Source organism: Oryctolagus cuniculus, chromosome 7 (assembly GCF_964237555.1).
Source record: "Oryctolagus cuniculus chromosome 7, mOryCun1.1, whole genome shotgun sequence".
Taxonomy (NCBI): domain Eukaryota; kingdom Metazoa; phylum Chordata; class Mammalia; order Lagomorpha; family Leporidae; genus Oryctolagus; species Oryctolagus cuniculus.
The window spans coordinates 38,291,827-38,310,432 of record NC_091438.1 but is presented as its reverse complement, the minus strand read 5'-3'; the positions used below and the strand labels follow the sequence as shown (position 1 = coordinate 38,310,432).

Below are 18,606 nucleotides of genomic sequence, written 5' to 3'. Positions count from 1 at the left end.
TGAACTCAAGAGGCTTTCATAGCCTTGGCAACTCATTACAAGAGCCTTGGGTGATTACTGACATCATAAATAAGAGTGTCAATTGTTAAATCAACAATGGGAGTCACTGTGTACTTACTCCCCATGTAGGATATCTGTCCGTAATGTGTTGTACTATGCGAATGAATGGTAAAACTAGTTCAAACAGTACTTTATACTTTGTGTGTCTGTGTGGGTGCAAACTGTTGAAATCTTTACTTAGTATATACTAAGATGATCTTCTGTATATAAAGACAATTAAAAATGAATCTTAATGAAGAATGGGATGGGAAAGGGAGTAGGAGATGGGATGTTTTGCGGGTGGGAGGGTGGTTATGGGGGGGGAAACCTCTATAATCCAAAAGTTGCACTTTCAAAATTTATATTTATTAAATGAAAGTTTTAAAAATTGGAAAAATAAATGTTTATGGGTAGGGGGTGAGATTCCCAGGCAGCAAGGCAATGTGGGTATCAAATGAAAGTTAATTGTTTTCAACCTCTCTGTTCTACAGATAAGGTTAAATACTCTAAACTCTTCAACTTTAGGTCAAACCATGGGACAAATACAGATTAATGCTGTGTTTCAAATGCAGCAACCACAGAGGGCTGCGTGACATCAAATCTTCTATAGACTCTAACTTGGAAAGCACAACCCCTTGAGCCTTCTACATTCCAGAAACATCCACTGGTCAAAGATGTTGAACTATTCAACAAACACAAAGAATAGTGAAGGTGCCACCAGCACAGCCCTCTTAGAGGAAGAGAAATGTAAATATGCAAGAGGGTGGTGGAGCCACACCCAGCACAGGATAAGCCCGAAGGAAGCTGTATTTATAGCACAGGAAACATATTTTCTCCAAACCTACCACTATCAAAATTTTGAATTTGGAAACACTGAGGTCAGCCTGTCCATTTTCAGTCTTGGGTTGGTGGAGAAGGGAAGTTTTAAGGCTTTTGTCTCTTTTGAAATTGATAAATAGGGTTACACAAAGAGGCACGGTGTCAGAGCTGTGGCATAGCAGATGAAGCCGCCGCCTGCCATGCCAGCATCCCATATGGGCGCCGGTTCAAGTCCTGGCTGCCCCACTTCTGATCTAGCTCTCTGTTGTGGCCTGGGAAAGCAGTAGAAGATGACCCAAGTCCTTGGGCCCTTGCACCCATATGGGATACCCGGAAGAAGCTCCTGATTTCTGGCTTCGGATTGTCACAGCTCTGGCCACTGTGGCCAGTTGGGGAGTGAACCAGCAGATGGAAGACCCCTTTCCCTCCCTCTCTCTCTGCCTCTCATTCTCTCTCTGTGTAACTCTGACTTTTAAATAAATAAATAATCTTTATAAAAAAACAAAGAGGCACACAGGGTCATGAGATAATTTTTTTTTTGGATTTTTTTTTTGACAGGCAGAGTGGACGGTGAGAGAGAGAGACAGAGAGAAAGGTCTTCCTTTTGCCATTGGTTCACCCTCCAATGGCCGCCGCAACCGGCATGCTGCGGCCGCCGCATCGCGCTGATCCGATGGCAGGAGCCAGGTGCTTCTCCTGGTCTCCCATGGGGTGCAGGGCCCAAGCACTTGGGCCATCCTCCACTGCACTCCCGGGCCACAGCAGAGAGGTGGCCTGGAAGAGGGGCAACCGGGACAGAATCCGGCACCCCGACCGGGACTAGAACCTGGTGTGCCAGCGCCGCAAGGCGGAGGATTAGCCTAATGAGCCACGGCGCTGGCCGAGATGATTTTTTGAAGTAAGTTGATTTTTAAAAAATTTTTTTAAGGATTTATTTATGTACTTGAATGAGTTACACAGAGAGAGGAGAGGCAGGGAGGGAGGTAGGGAGAGAGAGAGGGAGCGAGAGAGAGAGTTCTTCCATCTGCTGGTTCACCCCCAAATTGGCCGCAACGGTTGGAGCTATGCTGATCTGAAGCCAGGAGCTTCTTCTGGGTCTCCTGCATGGGTGCAGGGGGGTCCCATCTTCTACTGCTTTCGCAGGCCATAGCAGAGAGCTGGATTGGGCATTAACCTGCTGTGCTACAGCGCCGGCCCTGAGAGAGAGAGAGCTGGATTGGAAGAGGAGCAGCTGGGACTAGAACTGGTGCCCATATGGGATGCCGGCACTTCAGGCCAGGGCATTAACCCACTGTGCCACAGTGCTGATCCTGAAATAAGATGAATTTTAAGCACAGAAAAAAGATTTGCAGATGTTAGAAACCATTCCCCCTCAAATACAGATTGGCCTTTTGAATCCTGCATAGTCAGCCATGGGTATGATCCCATCCACTCTTCCCCGACCTTGGTAGTAAGCAAGATATAAGATACTCTCCTGGCTGCACAGCAAGTGACAACACAGGGGCGTGACATCCATCAGCTTGAATGCAATGGAGAAGCTACAAATAGATTGTCCAGTAATTTGGTTCCAGGGAAGGGAGGGGTTCTAACTTCCCTCACACATTGATTGGTGCCCTCAAGGTCATTTTTATTCTTCAAGTCTGTTTGTAATGTCTTGCCAGTGCCATTCAAAATGACCCAGTTGGATGGCTGTGGTGCCTGGTTTGGAACAGAGCTAGATGCAATGCTTAGAGTCTCCCCACAAGTCATTGCTTGCAGAAATTGATGCCAATGCTGGTGTCGTAACAAAAGCAGGAGAATCCAAATTAAAAGGATATTTGCATCACTACCATGGTTACATTTTTGAATGGGGGGTGGGGTGGCATGACTGCTGCTGGTATCTGAGGAATGTGGGAGAATAGTAACTTCACTGCCATGTTAAGGTGGGAGTAGGGTTAGCCCTCCAGTTCCTACAGTCCTGGCCTTGGAAGTACCTCCTTTCGTGGTTGTAATAGTCTTGATACTCAAGTTGGTGGTCTGTCCTTCCTTGAAGCCCAGATCCAATTTGGGACGAACATCTATTTCCTGAGATTCTCTGGAAATCTCAGATTCCTGTTTCACCCACTGGAAGTGGTCCTGCGAGGAGACATTAAAATCAAAGGCGTCTCCCCTATCTGTGAAGCGCATGCCAATGAAAGCACTCCCCCCAGGACCATCCTGGAGCAGGATTACTAAGTAGCCGCTGCAACCTGCCACTGTCTCCACAGCAGTGCCAGGATATTGTTCTATTGGTGCCTGTGCAAAGAGTGCCCCTGAAACTTTATCTTGGAGTTTGATGTAGGCAGTCTTCCCCCTCAAAGCGATTTGGGAGCCACCAGTCCATCAGGCTGGTTTGAATTCCAGTCAGATGCCTTGCAACCACGCTTGGAGGCCCAGGGTGGAGTCTGGTAGACGCTGCCATACACGAGTACATGCCGAGCACACGGCTCGGACATGTACTCTGCTCGGCGCCATCTTGGCTCCCAGATGGTCTTGATGGCAACTGTGTCCTCCATCTCCCAAGATTGCCAGCGTCACGAATAAATCCGATTTGTCTGTATCGACTCTCATCTCTCAAGTACTTGTTTTTGGGCGGCAGGCAACCCAACCTTGTTTTTGGTAATGTAGAGGCTCAAATCTCTTACTTTTCTTTCCTATTTAGTCTTCTGTGATAAACCTCCCGAGTATGAAAGATTCTTCTTGTCAAGTTCAGTCAGCTTCTCTTTTTATTTTTCCTTTATTTTTAAGTTTTTTTTTTTAAATCATTGTGTTTTAAAATTTATTTATTTGAGGGGGGAGAAAGAGAAAGGGAGGGAGAGCAAGCGAGTGAGCCTGTCTACTGGTTCACTCCTCAAATGCCCCCAACAGCCAGGAATAGGCTGGGCTGGAAGAAGAGGCAGGATCAAACCCAGGTGCTCGAAGATGGATGAGGGTGTCCCAACCCAGCATGTTTGCTAGGTGAAGCACCTGCTCCTAATCTCTTCTTTTTAGAATAAAACTGTTTTATCATTCAAAATAGGAGATGTATTTGGGATTAAAAGAGACCCTAGGGCTGGCGCCGCGGCTCACTAGGCTAATCCTCCACCTTGAGGCACCAGCACACTGGGTTCTAGTCCCGGTCAGGCGCCAGATTCTGTCCCAGTTGCCCCTCTTCCAGGCCAGCTCTCTGCTGTGGCCCGGAAGTGCAGTGGAGGATGGCCCAAGTGCTTGGGCCCTGCACCCCATGGGAGACCAGGAGAAGTACCTGGCTCCTGCCTTCGGATCAGCGCGGTGCACCGGCCGCAGCACGCTGGCCGCGGTGGCCATTGGAGGGTGAACCAATGGCAAAAGAAAGACTTTTCTCTTTGTCTCTCTCTCTCACTGTCCACTCTGCCTGTCAAAAAAAAAAAAAAAAAAGACCCTAAACAAATACTAGCTGATGTTTTGAAATACCTATATTTTTGATGAAAATTTGAGTTTCATTATAATGATATACTTGCAATAGTTTCATTAAAATATTTTTAAAAAAGAAAATAATTTTTGAAAATAAACATGACATCTGTTTTTATTAAGGTAACAATAAAATAAAAATTATTTATTACTATTTGTACATTAAATATATATAATTGGCCATATGAACATCAAAAATAATATTTTTGGTACATTCTCATAGAGTTTCATTAATTTTTCAGCTATATTTGTCTCTAGTACCAGTTCTCTGGAATTTTTTTCTGAAGAATATGTTTTTATATAAAATTTCATCTTACTAACTCTCTTATAAAATGTCTATAAGCAAAAATAGATAAATAGTAAATAGCCTGCAGGGTACCTCACATTTTGTTTTTCTTTCTTTTAAAGATTTATTTATTTATTTGAAAGTCAGAGTTAGTTACAGACAAGGAGAGGCAGAGGCAGAGAGAGAGAGAGATCTTCCATCTGCTGGTTCAGTCCCAGGAGAACTGGAATGAATGGAGCTGGGCAGATCCAAAGTGAGGAACCAAGAATTTCTTCCAGGTCTCCCACATGGGTGCAGAGGCCCACACACTTGGGCCATCTTCCACTGCTTTCCCAGGTGGATTAGCAGGGAGCTGGATTGGAAGTGGAGCCCCTGGGACTCAAACCAGCACCCATATGGGATGCCAGTGCTGCAGGTGGTGGCTTTACTCACTACGCCACAGCACTGGCCCTGCTACTTCACATGTTTGTTATATGATGTCTAAAATTGTTGGTATCTTTACAGGACTCTTCACTGTGGATCACTATTTTTCACTGAGAGATAAGTCTCTGTGATTGCTCACACGCAAGCTCAGGGGAGATTCTGCAATAGAAGGTGTTCTGTGTCTTCGTTTGGGTTTTGCCATAGAAAAATTCCTCAAAGTGGGTGGCAGATGGACAGCAACCATTTATTCTTCACAAATTGGAAGCCTGAGAAGTCCACTACCAGGGTGCTTGTAGGTTCAGCATCTGGTGAGGGCCCCCTCCTTCCTAGCTGATGCTATCTCATTGTATCCACCACACAGTGGGAAAGAAGAGCCAGCCCCCTGGGTCTCTTACATGGGCACAAATCTGAATCCACAGGGCTTTCCCAGAGCCCACCTCTCAACACCATCATCTTGAAGATTAGGTAAATGTAGGAATTTGTGGGCAACTCAAACATTCAGACCATAGCATTCTGAATTCTAAATACTTGCATGCAGAACATTTAAACCTTTTAGTGCAGGTACTTTCAGATTCTGTATTAGTACCTCCATTCACAGTACCTTACTTACACAAATTGCTTTGCTACACAACATTTGTCAAATAAGTTCTATGCATTTACTATTCTTTTGGTTATTGTGCCCAAATTAATTTTGCAAAACTGAAGTCTTTATTAACTTCATTGAGATCTGGTGCAGAATAAAAATATCTCCAATTTAGTTAAGAATTTGTGCAAGTTAGATACTACAAAGCGTAGGTCTTCCCCTTCCAAGGGGGATGTAACACTTTGTGCAGGTTGGTACTCTTGCTGGAATAAATATAAAAGGCCAGATGAATTACAGAAGTCTTTTTTTCAGATTTATTTTATTATTTATTTCAAAGACATAGTTACAGAGAGAGGTAGAGACATAGAGACAGAGGTATTGCACCTGCTGGTTCACTTCCCAAATGGCTGTAATGGATGGAGCTCACAGGTCTGAAGCCAGGAGCTTCTTCCAGGTCTCCCACATGAGTGCATGGGTCCAAGGACTTGGGCCATCTTCCACTGCTGCCCCAGGCACATTAGCAGGGAGCTGGATTGGAAGTAGAGCAGCTGGGACTTGAACTGGCACCCATATGGGATGCTGGCACTGTAGGTTGGGGGCTTTAACCTTCTGTGCCACAGCGCCGGCTCCAATTTATAGAAGTCTTAAAAGGAGAGCTGGGGAGATAGGCGACACCATGGCCTAAGCTTGCAGAGAGGCAGGACCTTCCTGAGGTGACCTGACAACCACCCATCATTTTACCCCTTCTAGAGAGCAAGGGGGAGGAGGAGATTATTGAGCTTAGTTTAGGAAGAGAGGGGAGAGATAACGACTTTATTGACTATGCAAATCTAGAGAGGAAACTGGAAACCAGAGGTGGCCTCTAACACATGGCTAATTTTCTCAACAGGACGTTTGGTAGATTTGAGGGCCATATAGTGGGTTTGGGGAGCTGGACTGTCGAAATACGAAATTACAAGTTGAGCTTAAAGATCTTAATTGGGGGCTGGTATTGTGGTACACTGGGTTAAACTGTCGCTTGCAATGTTGGCTTCCCATCTCAGAGCACTGCTTGGAGTCTTGGCTTCTCCACTTCTGTCTCAGTTTCCTGCTAACGTTCCAGAGAAAGCAGCACAAAACGACCCAAGTGATTGGGCACCTGTCACCCTTGTTGGAGTGGAGTTCTGGGGTGGAGTTCTAGGCTCCTAGTTTCAGCTTGGCACAGTCTTGGTCATTGAGGTCATTTGGGGGAGTGAACCAGCAGATGGAAGATCTCTTTCTGTCTCTCCCTCTCTCTCCATAACTATGTCTTTCAAATAAATAAATCTCTAATGGCTTTATTTGCAATTCAGGATTTGGACATTTCACTCCATGAAATACAATTAGTGTTCTGGCGAGTGTAGCAGAAGACGTGGGATTTATAGACAGAGAAGAGTTGAGAAAAGCAGAAGCAATGCAATTGAAACTGGTCTGAGTGAAAAATTTGGCAATCATCTTCCTCCTGACTTCTCAGAAGATCAGACAACAGTTTAGTTTCATTTTGGTGGTGTGCAAATTTAGTATGAGTGACTTCTTTTTAATTTTTAGTCTGGGCTGTTTGGGTCTGGTGTCTTGGAGCTTGATCCAAAATAGTGACCTCCTATTCATTTGCCAGTTCTGAGAGCAGAGTGGAGGCCGGCGCCGCGGCTCACTAGGCTAATCCTCCGCCTTGCGGTGCCGGCACACCAGGTTCTAGTCCCGGTCGGGGTGCCGGATTCTGTCCCGGTTGCCCCTCTTCCAGGCCAGCTCTCTGCTGTGGCCAGGGAGTGCAGTGGAGGATGGCCCAAGTGCTTGGGCCCTGCACCCATGGGAGACCAGGAGAAGTACCTGGCTCCTGCCATCAGATCAGTGCGGCGCGCTGGCCACAGCGCGCCGGCTGCAGCGGCCATTGGAGGGTGTGTCTCTCTCTCTCACTGTCCACTCTGCCTGTCAAAAAAAAAAAAAAAAAAAAAAAAAGCAGAGTGGAAGTCAGTGGCCTCTCCCTTCGCTCCTTTGCCGAGTCTGAAGCTGTGTGGGATGAGACTGAAGGGTTGGACCAGGAAATTCTGAAGGGAAGAGCTGGTCTCCCGCTGTCTCTCAGATCTGAGAGTAGATGCGTGGTGGTCTCTTAATCAAAGGTCAAGGAGGGCCAGGCCAGTGGAACTGGGTGAAGCAGGGGTAGATTAAGCCTTATCTAAGTTGAAACCCAGCCAAGCTGGTTTGTGTGCACTGAGGTGAACAGCCTCAGCATCTGCCTAAGAGAATATCCACAACTGGGGCCGGCACAGCTCTCTGCTATGGGCTGGGAAGGCAGTGGAAGATGGCTCAAGTGCTTGGGCCTCTGCACCTGTGTGGGAGACCCGGAGGAGGCTCCTGGCTCCTGGTTTTGGATCAGCTCAGCTCTGGCCATTGTGATCATTTGAGAAGTGAACCAGTGGAAAGGAAGACTTCTCTATCTGGCTCTACCTTTCTCTGTAACTCTGTCTTTCAAATAAATAAAAATATTTCTAAAAAATTAGCTACAATTACTATCTTGAAGAAAATGCAGGAAAAAGCTGATACAATAGATTACTAAAGCTGCCATCAATCCCACTGGGCCTCCTTATCTCTCAGGGGCAGGGGCAGCTCTCCTTCCAGCCTGCAAGTATGACTAGCTGATCCCTGAATAAGACCCTGGCCTTTGCATGGGAGGGAAGGGGTAGCAGGGACTCTGGGGCAGAGTGGACGATATTGCTCCATCTCCCTCTTGTGGCTGCTGTGTAGAACTCACTAAAAATCTTTGATGTCAGAGCCTGTAGGACGATGGTTAGTAAATCTCAATCTAGATTTCATTTGGATTTGAGGTAGGGTTTGGGCATCAATATTTATGTTTTAAAAATATTTTTTATTTCTAGGCCGGCACCATGGCTCAATAGGCTAATCCTCCACCTTGCGGCGCCGGCACACCGGGTTCTAGTCCCGGTCGGGGCACCGGATTCTGTCCCGGTTGCCCCTCTTCCAGGCCAGCTCTCTGCTATGGCCAGGGAGTGCAGTGGAGGATGGCCCAGGTGCTTGGGCCCTGCACCCCATGGGAGACCAGGAAAAGCACCTGGATCCTGGCTCCTGCCATCAGATCAGCACGGTGCGCCGGCTGCAGCGGCGGCCATTGGAGGGTGAACCAACGGCAAAGGAAGACCTTTCTCTCTCTGTCTCTCTCTCTCACTGTCCACTCTGCCTGTCAAAAAAAAAAATTTTTTTATTTCTTTGAGATAGGGAGAGAGGGAGAAAGGGAGGAAGGGTGGGAAGAAGAGAGAGGGAGATTGAGATCTTCTGTCTGCTACCTGATGATTTACTCCTTCAAATTTTTCTACAGCTGGGGCTTGGCCAAGCTGAAACTAGGAGACAGGAATTCCCTGTGGGTTTCCCATATGGGTGGCAGGGACCCAATTACTTGAGCCATCACCTGCTGCCTTCCAGGGTGCATTAGCAAGAAGCTGGAACTGGGAACAGAGCTGGACTCAAAGCCCAGGCACTCTGATAGGGGATGAAGGCATCACAGGCAGCATCTTAACTGCAGTGCCAAATACCTACCACAGGCATTGATATTTTACAAGCAACCAGGTAATTCCAGTAGTTAGAAAAGTGTGGGGATATTGGCAGATTGGGACCATGCTTAGGTGATCAGTGGACCACTTTCAGCATATGATTTTTGGTAGCTCTACACGTACTAGGAGTATGGAAGTGTATTTGGTCTGCTCAAAGCAGACTCAGGACCCAGCCTATCTCTAGATCAGTGGTGCTCAAATAGGTAAGATTTTGCCCACCAGAAAACAATCAACGTGATACACCACATTAACAGACTGCAGAAGAAAAACCATATGATTATCTCAATAGAGGCAGAGAAAGCATTTGATAAAATACAACACCCTTTCATGATGAAAACTCTAAGCAAACTGGGTATGGAAGGAACATTCCTCAATACAATCAAAGCAATCTATGAAAAACCCACGGCCAATATCATATTGAATGGGGAAAAGTTGGAAACATTTCCACTGAGATCTGGTACCAGACAGGGATGCCCACTCTCACCACTGCTATTCAATATAGTTCTGGAAGTTTTAGCCAGAGCTATTAGGCAAGAAAAAGAAATTAAAGGGATATGAATTGGGAAGGAAGAAGTCAAACTATCCCTCTTTGCAGATGATATGATTCTTTATTTAGGGGACCCAAAGAACTCTACTAAGAGACTATTTGAACTCATAGAAGAGTTTGGCAAAGTAGCAGGATATAAAATCAATGCACAAAAATCAACAGCCTTTGTATACACAGACAATGCCACGGCTGAGGAAGAACTTCTAAGATCAATCCCATTCACAATAGCTACAAAAACAATCAAATACCTTGGAATAAACTTAACCAAGGACGTTAAGGATCTCTACGATGAAAATTACAAAACCTTAAAGAAAGAAATAGAAGAGGATACCAAGAAATGGAAAAATCTTCCATGCTCATGGATTGGAAGAATCAATATCATCAAAATGTCCATTCTCCCAAAAACAATTTACAGATTCAATGCAATACCAATCAAAATACTGAAGACCTTCTTCTCATATCTGGAAAAAATGATGCTGAAATTCATATGGAGACACAGGAGACCTCGAATAGCTAAAGCAATCTTGTACAACAAAAACAAAGCCGGAGGCATCACAATACCAGATTTCAGGACATACTACAGGGCAGTTGTAATCAAAACAGCATGGTACTGGTACAGAAACAGATGGATAGACCAATGGAACAGAATAGAAACACCAGAAATCAATCCAAACATCTACAGCCAACTTATATTTGATCAAGGATCCAAAACCAATCCCTGGAGTAAGGACAGTCTATTCAATAAATGGTGCTGGGAAAATTGGATTTCCACATGCAGAACCCTGAAGCAAGACCCCTACCTTTCACCTTACACAAAAATCCACTCAACATGGATTAAAGATCTAAATCTATGACCTGACACCATCAAATTATTAGAGAGCATTGGAGATACTCTGCAAGATATAGGCACTGGCAAAGACTTCTTGGAAAAGACCCCAGAAGCACAGGCAGTCAAAGCCAAAATTAACATTTGGGATTGCATCAAATTGAGAAGTTTCTGTACTGCAAAAGAAACAGTCAGGAGAGTGAAAAGGCAACCGACAGAATGGGAAAAAATATTTGCAAACTATGCAACCGATAAAGGGTTGATAACCAGAATCTACAAAGAAATCAAGAAACTCCACAACATCAAAACAAACAACCCACTTAAGAGATGGGCCAAGGACCTCAGTAGACCTTTTTCAAAAGAGGAAATCCAAATGGCCAACAGACACATAAAAAATGTTCAGGATCACTAGCCATCAGGGAAATGCAAATCAAAACCACAATGAGGTTTCACCTCACCCCGGTTAGAATGGCTCACATTCAGAAATCTACCAACAATAGATGCTGGAGAGGATGTGGGGGAAAAGGGACACTAACCCACTGTTGGTGGGAATGCAAACTGGTTAAGCCACTATGGAAGTCAGTCTGGAGATTCCTCAGAAATATAACCCTACCATACAACCCAGCCATCCCACTCCTTGGAATTTACCCAAAGGAAATGAAAATTGGCAAACAAACAAGCTGTCTGCACATTAATGTTTATTGCAGCTCAATTCACAATAGCTAAGACCTGGAACCAACGCAAATGCCCATCAACAGTAGACTGGATAAAGAAATTATGGGACATGTACTCTATATAATACTATACAGCAGTCAAAACGAAATCTGGTTATTTGCAACAAGATGGAGGAATCTGGAAAACATTATGCTGAGTGAATTAAGCCAGTCCCAAAGGGATAAATATCATATGTTCTCCCTGATCAGTGACAACTAACTGCGCACCAAAGGGAAAAACCTGTTGAAGTGAAATGGACACTATGAGAAACAGTGACTTGATCAGCTCTTGTCCTGACTGTTGATGTACAATGTAATACTTTATCCATTTTAGTATTTTCTCTTTGTTTTGTTCTAGTACTATTGGTTGAACTCTGTGATTAACACACAATTATTCTTAGGTGTTTAAATTTTAACTGAAAAGTGATCCCTGTTAAATATAAGAGTGGGAATAAAAGAGGGAGGAGATGCACAATTTGGGACATGCTCAATCGGACTTGCCCCAAATGGTGGAGTTAGAAACGTGCCAGGGTATTCCAATACAATCCCATCAAGGTGGCATGTACCAATGCCATCTCACTAGTCCAAGTGATCAGTTTCAGTTCATAGTTGATCACACTGATAGGTCTAAGAGTCAAAGGGATCACACAAACAAGTCTAGTGTCTGCTAATACTAGCTGATAGAATCAAAAAGGGAGAGAACGATCCATCATGGGAAGTGGGATACACAGTAGACTCATAGAATGGCAGATGTCCTAAATAGCACTCTGGCCTCAGAATCAGATCTGGCTGCAGAGCCCATGAGAGTATTTTAGGCATGGAAAGCCAAGACACCCTGGAAAAGAAAAAAAAAAAGACCTAAATGGAAGATCTCTGCGAGTGAGATCCCAGTGGAAAGAATGGGGCCATCAAAGAAGGAGGTACCTTTCTCTGAAGGGAGGAGAGAACTTCCACTTTGACTAGGACCCTGTCAGAATAAGATCGAAGTCGGTGAACTCAAAAGGCTTCCATAGCCTTGGCAACTCATGACTAGAGCCTAGGGAGATTACTGATGCCATAAACAAGAATGTCAAACTGTTAAGTCAACAACAGGAGTCACTGTGTACTTACTTCTCCTGTGGGATCTGTCCTTAGTGTGTTGTCCAATGTGAAGTAATGCTATAACAGTATTTTACACTTTGTGTTTCTGTGTGGGTGCAAACTGATGAAATCTTTACTTAATATATACTGAATTGATCTTCGGTATATAAAGATAATTGAAAATGAATCTTGATGTGAATGGAATGGGAGAGGGAGTGGGAGATGGGAGGGATGTGAGTGGGAGGGAAATCATGGCGGGGGGAAGCCATTATAATCCATTAACTGTACTTTGAAAATTTATATTTACTAAATAAAAAAAAGAATTAGAAAAAAAAAGATTTTGCCCACCAGGGAACATTTGGCAAAGTCTGGAGACATTTTTGATTGCCATGCTCTAGGGCAGAGGGTGTACTGGAGTGTCTAGTGCGTAAGGCCAGGGATGCTGCAAAACATCCTACAATGTGTAGGACCGCCCCCACAGCAAAAGCTTTTCCAGCTCATAACGTCAACAGTGCTGCAGCTAGGAAGCCTGGCTCTAGATGTCTCTACAAGGGGAATTCGGGGGAAGTTCAGAGAAGGGGATTATTCTGGCAGTGAGCAAAGCTAAATCCTTAAACACAGTTCTCTTCTCTGCCTGGAGAGTGGTTCCCTGCACTTTGGTGATGGGAGGCAGTGAACTATCCCCTGCCCGCAGGTAAAGGGAAAACCTCACAGTGTCCACTGTCAATCCAATCCAAGTGGCTACTGTCAGTGTTTCCTAACAAGGCTACGACGCACACTGGCCACCCTGCCATGTGACAAATCCTACAGCAAACACAAAATGAAAGCGTGATGTCCTTGATGGATCAGCTGTATTTCATTCATTTCCAAGAAGGAGAAATGTGAGCCCCAGGAGGAGAATGAGTTCACAGTGGCCTCTTGGCCAGCACATGCACCCTGTAGTCAGTGCATCTGAGATGTCTAAAGAAGCCTGGGACTATGTCCAGTGGTGGTTCAGAATTTCAGTCTCTGAAAACCAAGACTGGGTCTGTTCCTCCCAGCTTCTCCAGAATTCAGCTGTGCTTGGTCCAGAGAAACATCATAGGAGAAACATGGGGAATCCCGACTCTAAAGTCTCAGTTTTGTTTCTTCAGGCCTAAGGGGAAGGCAAGCTGCATCTTACCCACAGCTCCATGTGGGGAGACTGCAGAGCAGCACACATTGCTGTAAGGGTTCTCTGCTTCTGCACATGGAACCCTGGTGGCCTGGAGGGCGTGGGGCAGAAGGTCAAGTGTTGGAGGGAAAGTCTCCCTCCATCAGGACACAGCCTCCTCCCCTGTAAAGCTCAGAGCCTAGGTGTTCAGGAAGTTCTGAGAGATGAACCCACCTTCTCCCTTTGTTTTTGTCTTTGCATCTGGTGGAGCTCAGCGACAAGAAGAACCCAGTGTTAGCAGCCGAGTCTCCAGCAATCTGAGTAGTGGTAGATGAGTGAGTGGAGTGAGTGCTCACAACCTCAGGTTCAGTAGCTCCATGGCTTGAGAACAGATGGCTACAGAACCTAAGGTTATAGAAGGGTGGTGGAGTGGATGTATTTTTTTTCCCCAAACAACATCTGAAACCCATTTCTTCTGTTTGAGGGAATTCCTTCACTCAAAGGCAGAGCCCATCAACCAGTAGGAACATGGAACATGCCAGATATTCAATTCCCAGTTGCCCTTGGAGGTAGCACATGGACGTGTGACCAGGATTGACCACTCAATCCCAGATTTGCATTAGAAACATAGATGAAAAGGGATCCCTCGGGAATACATTTTGGTGATGTACAGTGCAGCCACAGCTGTAACCCCGAGTTTCCAGTCCAGTATAGGCTGCAAATCCATGTCTAGTGCTGAGGACAGTGGCCGGTCCACTGTGGTTCCCCAAATTGTTTCCCTACATTGGTTTTGTAACTTTGGCTGTGGTTCTAGCCACAACCTGGTCTCCCATTACCCTGCTCACTTTCAAACCATGGTTTTCCCAAATCTCCTACAGTTATTTAAACAAACCATTGTGTGTGTGTGTGTTTTTTTTTTTTTATTTGACAGAGTTAGTGAGAGAAAGAGACAGAGAGAAAGGTCTTCCTTCCGTTGGCTCACCCCCCAGATGGCCGCTACGGTCGGAATTACGCTAATCCGAAGCCAGGAGCCAGGTGTTTCCTCCTGGTTTCCCACGTGGGTGCAGGCACCCAAGCACCTGGGCCATCCTTCGGTGCCTCCCTGGGCCACAGCAGAGAGCTGGACTGGAAGAGTAGCAGCCGGGACTAGAACCCGGTGCTCATGTGGGATGCAGGCGTTGCAGGTGGAGGATTAGCCAAGTGAGACACGGCGCTGGCTCCCCAATGTCTTTTCAACGCATTCTTTTTCCACATAAAGCAAATTCGGTTTCTGTTGATTGCAACCAAGAGCCCTATTTCAGAAGTTGGACCAGGGAATGGTACAATAATACTGAGCAACAGAACACAGCAGGTGAATTGACTTCAGAGAATTGAGCTGGGAAGTTGGTTCCTTTAGCTACACTATGGGACTGGAGTTGGTTATTTCTTAAAGTATTCACCAAAGGTATACAAGCCAAGAAAAAGAAGAGCTTAAATAAAGATAGCTTATGTGAAAGCAGAGAATATAAAGAAAATAGGACTTTACAGAAAGAAACTCTTGCCTGCAGCCTGTAATCTAAGTTATTGAGCATCCACTCATTTGAAGCTATTGGGCCAAAATAATTTAATTTTTTACTCAAAGGTACATTTAGTGCAAAGAGAGGTATTCCAGGAGTAGGAAGTGTCTGGTAGGGACGCTTAACCTGCATGAGGCCCAGGTTGTGAAGTGGGTTCAGAACCAAGGTGGAGAGTCTTAGCTGAGACCTCAGGTTTGTCACTCAAGAGAGTAAACAAAAAAAGCAGGATTTAAGAATCCTTTTTGGAATGTGAAAAATCGCCATGAGGCAAGTTGAGCACACCAAGTTCCTTTGTACCAGCATCACCAGACACCTGCCACTTTTCTTTACAAGTGAATGCCATTGTGTAGACCCGTACTTTGAAGACTGTTAGATGGTTTCCGTTCCATCGGTGAGGGCCCAGAGACCTCAAAGTCATTTGTGCAGTTTATTGGCTTGTTAGCTTCTGGGCTTTGCAAATAAAATACTGATTTCCTTAGCTTCTTTTGTAGAGTAACCTTGGAGTGTTTTATATATAATAAGGAATTCCTCCTTCACTCTTCGTGCACCCTTCATCCAGAGAGAGAAACTGAGGCACAGAGCCTTGGGCAGGTGTGCAGGTACTCACGACCAGCTTCCAGAACAAAGCAGAAACAGTGAAGATGTAAATTTTTCCAGGCTTTGTGGCAGGTCATCAGCTGTCTGAGATGGCTAGTAGATGCCCTGGCACTCTCTTTGGTCTTTGTTATCCAGTCCTACCAAAGAGTAGGATGCCCAGAAGTCTGGACTCACACTGTCCATTCCATCTGCTATACCACAAAGATGAAAAGCTTATCAGGTAGCTCTTTGTCCTGTGCCCGTGCCCACAGCAGAGTGGGTTAAATGCTTGAGAAGCCTCACTTCTTTGTCCAGTGCATAGTTGTCCATGGAAGAAACACCACTGGGAGGTTGGTTCGAGAAGAGTACAAAGTTATAGAACGTCTGTCATGGGGAACCTGGGGCCTGGGCCCAAGTTCAGTGTTTATTTTGGTTCTTCTACGTTCCTTCAGAAAGTCCCTTTACTGTGTCTGTGGTGTCAGCTCTCTGGAAGTGTCACACTGGCGTAGACTGTGATGGGATTAGGTTCCTGCAGACAAAGCAGAAGCAGTCTGTGAGTGGGGGGATGCAGCACTAGCTTCACTGCTTAGAAAAGGGAAGGGTCCAGCAATCAAGCAGCAGAGTGACTTGTTCAGGATCAGTCCATTGCTGGAGGCACCACTCAGGTCCTTGGCTTCTGCTCCAAGTGGACATTAATGGGCTCAGCCCTTTTTCTAGCAAAAGCAAGCTGTCAGGGAGACCTGTCCCAGGGACCTGAGGACCAGCATGCAGTGTCTTATCTACATCTACATGTTGCCCTCTTCTCTCTCCTTCCCTTGCAAGGAAAAAAAATTTTTTTTAGTAGTTAGACATGGAGCACAAATTGGAGAAACCAAGAGAGCTCTAAACTACTGAGCTTTTAAATGGGCTAGCAAGACCCAGAAGGAAAGCAGGAAGTGGTACCAGCAGGAGAGCAGGAGGGAGGGGAGGAGAAAATCATGTGCAAAGATCTCTCAAAGGGCAAAGAGGGAATGGGGAAATTTAGGAGGTTTTGGTATACAATGTGAAATATGCTTTTTTCCTTCCCAAATAAATGCTATTAAATAAAGATCTATGATCTTTTTTAAATAAAAGCTTTTGAGTTCAGATTTATACTTTTATATTTTTATCTCCCTCTCACAGTACTGAGAATAGACCTCAACATGAAAGTCTATTTCATCTTGAAACAGCATACCCACCCAGGCATATCTGGGCGTGTGTGCAGGAAGAGCTTTGAAGAAGAGGCATAGACATAGGCATCATGGGCTCTCTCATAAAATGTATTGTTTAACGGAGTCCAGCTGGAATCTAGATTTTAGCCGAGATTTCTGCTCATTTAGTAAAGGAAAGATTCCTGTCAGAAGTAAACCTAGTCCATGGGTAGGATAGGTGGGTCTTCTGAGTTGCACATGACTCTATGGACTCATGTGTAGAGTTCCATCCCACATATCCTGACTAAATGGGGCTGGATGGAGTCTCTGCATGAGTGTTATTACAGAGCTCCCCTGATGATTCTGTTCTGCAGCTGGAGTTGGAATTCTCGGACTGAAGCAGCCATTCTCAGACTAGAGTATATCAGAACAACTTGGGCTATGTTGATTTTTAATGAGCAGGTCCCTGGGTAATCATAGACATTGGGATTTAACAGAGTGCTTGTAGGTGGAAGGCCCCAAGCATCTTCACTTTGAGCAAGTGTGCCAGTTGATTCTGATGTGGTCCTTGGATGACTCTCAGAGAAACACCAGCCAAAAGGGAGGGAGCCATAGCTCACCCTATGTCAGTGGGTGCAAGGGTTTTTATGAGAGCCTGAAATCAAGGCCACAGGCACTCCTTGCTGTCTGCTTGCTGTGGCCTACCTTCCCCAGCCCACGACTCATTAATTTGCTTCATTTCATCTCTACCAAAACGACCCTTCATCCCCACCTTCTTATTCACACTCTGCAGAGAGGAGGCACAGAGAGATGCCTCACCTGGACAGACTCTGGCACAGGCTCTGCAGCAGCCACATAAATGGTGGTGCAGGGGTCCTGGGTTACTGGGGTCTCAGGTGTCTTCTGAAGAGGCTGTAAGAGAAGAAAAGCAAGCAGATTAGCTGAGCAGCATGCTAATTCCCACACAACTCTCCCACAGAGAAGCACGGATCCAGGAGGCCTTGCCTTAGAAAGCACCTTAGAGTCAGTTGGGTCAACCTCCATCCTAGGTGTGGATTCTCTCTCAGCTTCCCAAGGAACCCAAGTGACATCTTGGAGCTCATAGCCTCCCAAGGCAGTTCTTGTCCATGATTCCCAGGTAATTTAAAAATCTTCCTCATAGGGAATAAAACTGATGTGGCTCTTCCAGGAGCAGCTGAATGCACAGGATTTTAACAGAATTGTCTCCCTTGACACGCAGAGCTCATTCCATCCCATGCTGCTGGTCCTGCTATTGCCCGCTCTAACACATGTCTTTCCACAACCATTTTTAGCGTTCAGTATAGTTGCTACTCACATTTGACAGATGATGAAGAGAAAGCTCAGAAAGATGAACTACTTTCCTAATGTGCAATTCAAGAAGTATCAAAGCCAAGAGTCCCACCAAGCTCTTTTAACTGAAAGAGCATGTTCCTCCCAGAACTATTCTTTGGTTATGCCAACTTATAGTGACCCATCCTTTACTTAAATCCCTCAGCTATAAAAGTCTAATTCACATGTTGTGGCAACTCTATGCTTATCTAACACACTTTGATATATTTATTCACTATTTCTCCAATCAGACTGTAAATTTCTTGAGAAACACCATACACATACAGATATATTTGCACTCATAAGAAAACAGTGCTGGGTACAGTTTAAAAAAATTTCAGTTGATACATATTGATGTTAATTTGAATGAATTAAACTCCATAATCCCAGGACAAAGTCAGTGCAGGAGTAAGATCATAACCTTGTAAGATAAGGAAGTCATCATTTAAACACATTTGGGGAACATTGTTGATTGGCTA

The 18,606-nt window shown here is 45.1% G+C and overlaps 1 protein-coding gene and 1 pseudogene across 1 annotated transcript in view; both read right to left on the bottom strand.

Annotated features, from left to right (window-relative positions):
- Positions 1 to 2,373: 2,373 nt before the first annotated feature.
- On the bottom strand, positions 2,374 to 3,392 carry LOC100343477 (adaptin ear-binding coat-associated protein 1 pseudogene; annotated as a pseudogene).
- An 11,670-nt stretch (positions 3,393 to 15,062) lies between these two features.
- The window catches only part of SLAMF1 (signaling lymphocytic activation molecule family member 1), a 37,839-nt gene continuing 34,295 nt past the window's right edge, over positions 15,063 to 18,606 (bottom strand). Inside the window, exons 6-7 of the mRNA XM_002715225.5 lie at positions 17,597 to 17,689; positions 15,063 to 16,137 (exon numbers count right to left, since the gene is read on the bottom strand). Of these exons, the coding sequence (XP_002715271.1) occupies positions 16,087 to 16,137; positions 17,597 to 17,689 (144 nt within the window). The 3' untranslated portion in view covers positions 15,063 to 16,086. The remainder of the gene's footprint in view (positions 16,138 to 17,596; positions 17,690 to 18,606) is intronic.